Genomic DNA, 8,407 nt, shown 5'->3' with positions numbered 1-8,407 from the left:
TTTTTTTTTTTTTTTTTTTTTTTTTTTTTTTTTTTTGTCTTTTTTTTTTTTAATTTTAAACTGCTCCCTGGCTAGCTTTGCATATAGATGTTTTACAACTTTGTCATCATAAGATGAGCTTTCACTCTGAAATGCTAAACTTCCTTATCTCTGTTTTAAATTTTAAGTTAATGGACTTTGTGATGATTTGATGAATTTTCAAAGCTGATGCTTTTTTAAATGAAAACCTTTTTTCTTCACCACAAACTTTTATAATTAAAAAAAAAAAAAAAGTCCTAAACCAATCTTAATAGATGGGTTTTTAAGTTTTATTCGGTCTTTTTCGTCATAGAGGTAGTCATCCAGGGCTGTAAAAAAAAGTTCACTGGCGTTTGAAAGCTGACATGCAAAATCTTTTTTCGGGTAAACGCTTAGGGGAGAAAAAAACCCCAGCTTTAAAAAGTTGCCAGACTATTTAAACTATAGACTTATGCCTAGAGACGAGTTAACAACTAACCTATCTAATGGATTTAAAACTTACTAAACAGTCTTGTGGATGGCCCTTAATAAGTTACAATACATTTAGCAATGGAGGGGGGGGGAGGGTGTTGATGAAAAACAAAATTTGAACAGCATACAGTGTTTACAACACCTGTATATTACTCTTCCACAAGACTGCTGCCAAGCACAAATGTGTCCAAAATATGCACTTTCTGAGCCAAGACGACTTCAAAGGTCATTCTGATTAATATGAATGTGTTAAAAAACAAAACAAAACCAAAACAAACCAACAAAACAGCAGCAGCAAAATGATTTTCTATTTATTTTCTTATGCTAAAGCAGAACTATGCTGCTTTCTTTCTTCAAGGATCCTTTTTGTTTACTGAAATCTGGCGAAAATCCTTGTTTCCTGTTAGCTTCTATTTCCCCTTTTCCCTTCCTTCTCCCTGCAACCACATCGGCCCCTTCCCTGCTATTAGTAAATATTTCCAGTCTTCACTCAATTTCTTTTTACAAGTTTGTTTTCCAGTTTAATATTTTAACATACTTGAACTTAAATACGTTCCCTTTGATATTTGAAATTGGTTTTAGCTTTTGTTATAATTGCTCTGAATTTTCCTCAAGAACTGTTAAAAGAAAGACCCAAAATTTAGTATCAGTAGTGCATGTGCAATTATTAAAAAAAAAATCTTAAAAAATACTGCCTCTGTAGTAATGAATTACTGAAAAATTCCTTAAATGGTCTGCACGATAATGGCTTCATGAACTCCACAAGTCAAACTGCTGTTTACCTTAGAGAAGTGTTTGCCCCAGTCCTCCCTTTCACAGCTTCAGTTAAAATTTAGATTGTATTTCCAGATTACAAATTAAAATTGCATGTCAGTTCTTAAATGAACTGAGAACAGTTGAAAGGAGGTTAAGTAGAAACACTGAATGAATTACTGTGCTAGTAACCAAATTTTTTTCTGAGATAAGTAGTAGCAAAATTTGTGTGACTGAAATTATTCACTGTTTTAATAAAATAACCCTTTGTTTCCAAAATACCCGACATGCTAGAGAGTATAATTTACATGAGAGAAATGTGTTAAATTATTTTTACAGCAAAATGGGATTATAGGCTAGATGGGAGAAAACAAAACTTGTTTCACCTGGAGAAAAAAAAAAAAGTCATAAATAAATGCGAAGCACTTTGAGAGTCTTAAATCAAAAGCTTATTTTGTGATAATGATTGGATTAGATTAGCTGCAGTAATTCACAGTTTAACAGTGTTCTTAATTGTAAAATTTTGTTTCTGTTCTTTCTAGGAGAAACTGGGAGATAGCATAAATCATCGTAGACAACTTGGCTGCAAGCAGTTAAACTGAAATTAACTTCTGCCTTCTGGCTGCAGAGTGCTAGTCTGACGTTCCTGTGTGATACTCTGCAGATTAAATCATGCCGGCGTTATCAGCTGGATCTGGAAGTGACACAGGTATGCAAGCCAAGAAGGACTGCATGTTTCCTCCAGATCTTATTTGTTAAGTCTGCAGTCTCTATTTCAAGAAGTCATCAAAGAAGATAATTATGATCTCAACAGATCCTTAGTTTAAGACTTTAAACATAACCTTGAAGTTAATTTAGATATATGAAATACCACAGGTAAAATAAATTAATTTTTATAAGTCCCACCACCACTTTCTTCCCTTCCATCCATAACCCCTAAAAAAGAACAACTCCAAACAGGTATTTGCCTCAGCATGGTTCTTACAATGTTAAGTTGAAAAAGTAGAAGAGAAAAAAAAAAAAAGATATCATACATGCCTTAATATTTGCAACAGTCTAGACTATCCCCTCTGTGAGTTACAGTTATCAGTAGAGTTATTTCTGGACACAGACTATTTAGTTTTGACACTTCTTTAAGAAATTAAGAAAAATACTGCCTCAAGTTCTTTTCCTTCCCTTGCTTTCCATGGTTTTCACCTTCTTTTTGCTCAGGGGTGTTTGGTAAATAGGTGATTCAGCTGAGGTTACAATACAAAGATCCCTGCTTTTCACCCCTGTGCTTGTTATTCTAGATCAGTTTTATGCACAGGAAGTAACAGCAAGATTTTGAAAACGAAGAGAGAGATTTCAAGTCAGGAATCCAAAAAATATCTATATAAGGAGCTGCATTCGATTCGTATTTTAAACAGACTGTACAGTGCAGTATTTTTTTTTTTTTTCACACCTCAGGTCCACGTAAAATTTCTCTTAGATGAAAACATTGATCTTTTAGATTTGGCTGTGTGTGTCTGTTCATTTGTTCGTTTATTTATTACCATGGGGAGGGAGGGTTGTGTTTGTTTTTATTTGCTTTTTTTTGTCTCCATATTCCTCTGTTTAAGGGATTTTACTATTATCTCCTTACACTCTACATACCATTCTTTCCTCCCCTTTCCCCTGTGGAAATATGTGCAGTTGAAGCTGTTTAGTATGCTAAAGCTGAATTTTTAAAGATTTGTCAGGGTCTGCTCTGGGCTGATTTTCCACTCTGGATCTTTGCTTTCTTTGTCATGCAATCTTTTGTGTCCTTCCAAAACCTGCCTTCCCTTCCCTTCCCCCCCCCCCCAAACTATTACTTGGCCAACTGCTTTCTGACATTTCAGAAGTCTCAGGAACATGTTGAGTTGAACAGCAGGGGGATATGTGATGACTGGTGTCTGATGCTGACAATTTTGCTTGTTTTATTGTTTAAAGAATGTTAATATGTCCAAAAGTAATAGTCATGGATACACTCCCTGAATAAAGAACAAAAAGGGCTCCAGAAAATAGAAAAAAAAAATCCTGATTTTAAAATTGTGTGTGATTAAAATATGATTTACTGTGCTGTTTAATGCATGTGATGCTCCACATACACCTTTACTAACTATGGTGTGTGATAAAGCTCAACTATCTCCATTCTCCCAGGAAATCTATAGTAAAATATAATAGGCACCAATAATATCTTGCTGTTAAATATTTCTTGTTAAATTAAATTTGTTTTCTGCTGCAAGTTGTAAATTGTTTCTTTAAATGAAAATTTTCATTTCGAAGGAAAAAATGATTACTTATTTTCCTCCACTTTCTTTACAGTATTTCCTTATGGGGATGATAAGTATTGCAGTACTTTTTGAATGATTACATCAAACTGTTGTTTTCTGTCCTGGTTACAATACAGGTGGTTTTTAATGAGCCCTGTTTTTCTGCTATTACTCTCAGATTAAAAAGAGAAACACAAAAAACTTTTTTTTATTTCTGTTGTTCTTTGGTGGGTAGACTAGTTTGCCTCTCACCCTGACTGCATAAACTGGTGTTGTGACATGTAATGAGTTTAAGCTGCTCTAGTCCATGAAAGGACTACCAGAGACACTGTGAAGTCAATTAGTGGGGACCTAATAAAAATGCACCTTTAGGGTAGGGATGCAACTTTGTTTAGTCTCTCTGTTAAGACTCAGTTTTATTAATGCATTCAAACAATACCCCAACCTGGCTTGGTTTTGTGTCTTTTATATCCTGCTGAAGTAAAAGTAAACCTGGATTTAAAAATGAGTGGAAGAACTCGTTGAGGACTAGTAAACAGAAATGCATCATCTGTGAATACTGGAAAGTTGCCAAGTCATGGACTACTGGAAACTTAGACACTAGTATAGAATCATTGATGGGGTGTTTTTTTGGTTGTTTTTTAAATGTAGGCTTAGGCATCAGACCATTGTCAGAAACAGCATAGGGTTCACAATGGGCCACATTTTGACTTAGTTGTGTTCATTTTACATTGCTTTTAAATTGTCAACAGACTTTATTAGGGATGTCACCATGTCCTTGCAGCTGCTTTGTTCATATGCTTATACATGATTTTGTTATACCACATTTTAACCCGTATATTCTTCTGAACACAGACCATGCCTCTTAAATCTGTTTTGAGAGACATTTACCAGACTTTAAACTATGATACATCAAAAGCATGGCTATAAAACTGACAGTCTTTTGTTTAAAACTTTTATTTTAATTAATTTAGATTCATCAAGTGACTTTGAAATTAATTTTGTACCTTACCAGTCTGATCTGGCTTCTTAACTTTAAGACAGAGAGAAGAGCTTGTGGGCACATGCTTTTCTCTTCCACTCTCCACTAGCCATACAGAAACCCTATTTTTATATTATAATAATAATTAAAAGAACTACGTGTTATTTATTACATGTTCATGATCCTGCTCCCCACTTAAGGTTTTGTAGTCCTGTCATTGTCAGGTCAGAGTTATCTTAAAGTAACCATCTTGAACAGAAGGCTGAGCTCCTGTTCAGTAGGCTGCATCTGAAGCTTTAAATATTTTCTTGTGTTGCAAAAGTCTGCTTGAACTCTGTGCAAGCCCATCAAATAGAGCTTTGAGACTGAGCAATAAGGCTTTTTTGCAAGTAAAGCAGGTCTATGAGATATCTGACATTCACTTATCTGATACATTTTGGAAGATTTAAGTTTGTAGTTTTGGCTTCACAGTGGCAGTTGTGTTGCTGACTTTGGAACCAAGATGATGTCATTATGCTTTAAATGCTGTTTTAGTGTGAAAAACATTGTAAAATTGTTACAGATTTCTTTGCTCTCAACCTTGTATCAAGCTTGGTCAGCTGAAGAGTTTAAAAATGCTTTTCTGTTTGTCCTTAAAAACTAGCACACGGCCGTGCAAAGCAGACTTTGTGTTTTTGATTCATGTGTTGTCAGTGGGAAAATCACATTTACGGGCCAAGTTTGGCCACCAAGTAAAACCGTGTGAGATTCCTTAAATATAATGAAAGTCAGAAGCAGTTCTTGAATTTGTGAATTACAGAAAGGAAAAATGTCCAGGGCTTACATTAGTTCCTTCTTGAGTACGTATAGGAGCTAATGCTGTGCAAGACAGTTGAGTTTTTTCAGTATTATAAGCCTGTAAAACTGAATACGTTAGTTTTTTCAGTTAAAAAAACCTAACCACGACAGTTACATAACCAGATTGTAAGTTCATATGGCCTTTAAAATATTACCAGTTTTTGTCTTTTCTCTTCTTTGTAATAATAAAAAATAAAGATATGAAATTGGTTCTAAATGTTGGGTATTTTTCCAAACTGCATTTTTAGTAGTATACTTTGTGATTCTTTACAAATTATCTTGACCTCTGAAGCTGCATGCTGTTGATATGGATGTATTAAATACTTTTAGAAGTGCTTTGTTAGAATATTATGTTGATATGATAGCTTCATAGCCATATGGATTATCTCCCAGTGAAGTGAGACTCCTGCAAGCAATGCAAACTTGAAAAACAATTTTGCAATCATCTGAACACTGAAAGATGCTTTTACTGTTTTTGTATAGATGTCTCCCCTTTATTTACTATTAATGCATTTTAATCAGCTTGCCAGTTTTAAAATAATCTTTTCTAATAATGTTTGATAATGAAAATGATAAAAAGGTGAAGAGAAAAAAAGAAACAGTAATAACATGAAGAAAAAGCTGAGTAGTTGGCTGAACTGAGAGGGGAACATCAGAAATATCTGTAGGGGATGGACAAATTAAGCTGAAGTGGCTAAAGATTTATCCTTTCAAGCCAGTTTTCAGAATGAGGAGAGAGATAGGAATTTCTGTTTTTGCAAACTGTTTAAAAATTGTAATAACATAAAATGGTGGCCTAAGATCTGGGTTCACTGTCATGAGGTGAAGAGAAAGGGAATTTAGGGGAGTGATGAAGGAAAGATTTCTGGGAGTGGCTCATCTGGCAGGGCGAAGGCTTGCAGGACGATTTAATCCTGCTCCAAACTGCCTCTGCTTCCCTGCTGAAGTGCTGCAGTGGAAAACAGAGCAGAGGGAAAGCCTTTGCTCACCTGCTTCACACCATTGTTAACAATTTAGGCATAGATGTGCTGCCACAAGTGTAGTATGTAAATGCCTTTGCATCATGATTTCAAGGCTACTTAGGTTTCTCACCATGTTGAAATGCACAGATATGGCTAGATTTTAATGAAAATTGATACACTAGCTGAGGCAAAATTTATACAGAATTAATAAATAGAGCCAATATTTTACCGTGCATTCTTGAATTCTCCCCATCTCCAGCTGCCAGAGGCATTAAATGGCTTGTAGCCTAACATTAATATGAAAGATTTGGGAAAGTATGAGACGTATGGCTAGCTTTAATTGCTATCAGATTTAATTTTTTAAAATATAACTTGCTGGTGTTGGAAAGGGTATTTATTTTGGTATCAATATATTTATGGTGGCTGTTGGAAAACTTGTTCAAAGTAGAATGAAATTTCTCTAAACTGTTCTGGTTTGGGTTAATATTTTATATTATGCGAGACTGATTCAGCAGTGTGGAATCAGAAAATGTGCAATTATATTTACTGATGGTAAACTCTTTAAGACTATTACAGTTCTTGGACACAAATTTAAATTCAAATGGTCTGGCAGCTGCAACAATTTTTACTTTTTTTTTTTCTTTTTTCAATTTTTTTGGTGAGCAATGTGTAATTTTGTGGTAAGTTTGAAAGCATGACAGTCTATATTGTTTCTAACCAGAGGCTTAAATGTATAGCTATGTTTGTTGGACCAAAGCTGTAATTACACAAGTGGTTGACAGTTCCTAGTGATGCCAGATGTCATTTGCTGAGAGCAGACTGCCGTGCTGTAATACTCAAGTGTAGCTGTGCCAGTGTCCACGTTAGCTAGCAGAATGTATGTACTGTGTGCATTTACTGTCAGATGAAAGGTTCTGTGGCTTCTCAGAGCAGTATCACGTCAAGTAGTGGCTGATTTAATAACACTAAAGCTGTTAATCTGAAGGAAATTTAGTACCACTAAGAGGTAGTTAGAAGCTTCCTTGCTGTTATTTGCCTGTTGTAGAACACAGAGGTTCAAATATGATTTTGCTTTTAAAATAACATATTGGTTTATAAAAAAACCCAACAAACCAACAACACAATACAACAAAACCCACCTTAATGCAGCATAATAATCTTAGCGATAAACTGTGAAATAGTTTAATTTTCTAAATTTACTTTTGAGATAAGGTGATGATATACTTGGCTCTTTAAACTTTCATATGTTCCTATATGCCTCTATAGACTTGCATACCAAGTGTATGTGTATGCATGTATGACTGATGTAATAGCATAACTTGTTTTGAATGTTGAACTTTAAACTCAGTCATATAGTGAATAACAACACTGAAATAAGACTGACATGTTTTTGTGCATCAGTACTGCCTGGGATTGTAGGTCTTCTACTCTCAAGATACAACATGAAAGGTTGAGATACATGGTAATCAAATTATATTTCCAGTAGTTTTAGGCACAACTGAGTTGAAAAATAGGCTTCTGCTGTTAGAAGTCTTTATTCAATATCTTAATGAGATATTGTGTAATCCTTCTGCAGATATAAAATGCCACTTGTATTCCTTGCCAGTGCCAAGTCTCTTAACCTTGCAAACTGTGACTAAATAGTTAAATATGGCAAGCGTGCCCAGTGACATCCTAGTGCTGGAATGATTTTTTCCTGACTGCCTGCCAGGTACTTGCTATTACCTCCTCTAGTGTTGATGAAGATCTAGATAGAAATACTAAAGACTCACTAAGCTGATGTCTATACAGAGAACCAGTCAATTAGTCAAGTTTATTCAAAATGTCATATGCAAGCTTCGTTGGAGGAAGCAAGAGTTTTTTGGAAAAAAAAAAAAAAAGACGACGAATGTCAGATCTTTGTATGAACTTTCCACAACTTGGTTATTAATTTCTGCTTGATAGGTCACTTTAAATCACTTTTATGTATGTATTACGCTTGCAGATAATAGGAGAGCGTTTGAATGCTCACAAAAGTACATGTTATGAACTTTCAAAGTGTCCTTGTTGACACAGTGTCTAGTAACTCTGTTTTGAGGGGTTTCAATTTTGAAGCAGCTTTGATGAGC

At 34.8% G+C, this 8,407-nt stretch overlaps 1 protein-coding gene across 5 annotated transcripts in view; it reads left to right on the top strand.

Annotated features, from left to right (window-relative positions):
* Positions 1-8,407, top strand: part of MPP7 (membrane palmitoylated protein 7) — a 159,212-nt gene that overhangs the window by 38,782 nt on the left and 112,023 nt on the right. For all 5 annotated transcript variants that reach the window (XM_026842253.1, XM_026842257.1, XM_026842255.1 and 2 more), the window contains exon 2: positions 1,785-1,951. In XM_026842253.1, the coding sequence (XP_026698054.1) occupies positions 1,915-1,951 (37 nt within the window). In that variant the 5' untranslated portion in view covers positions 1,785-1,914. The remainder of the gene's footprint in view (positions 1-1,784; positions 1,952-8,407) is intronic.

This window comes from Athene cunicularia (assembly GCF_003259725.1).
Source record: "Athene cunicularia isolate RWA chromosome 2 unlocalized genomic scaffold, athCun1 chr2_part1, whole genome shotgun sequence".
NCBI lineage: Eukaryota > Metazoa > Chordata > Aves > Strigiformes > Strigidae > Athene > Athene cunicularia.
This window is presented reverse-complemented; position numbering and strand designations above follow the sequence as displayed.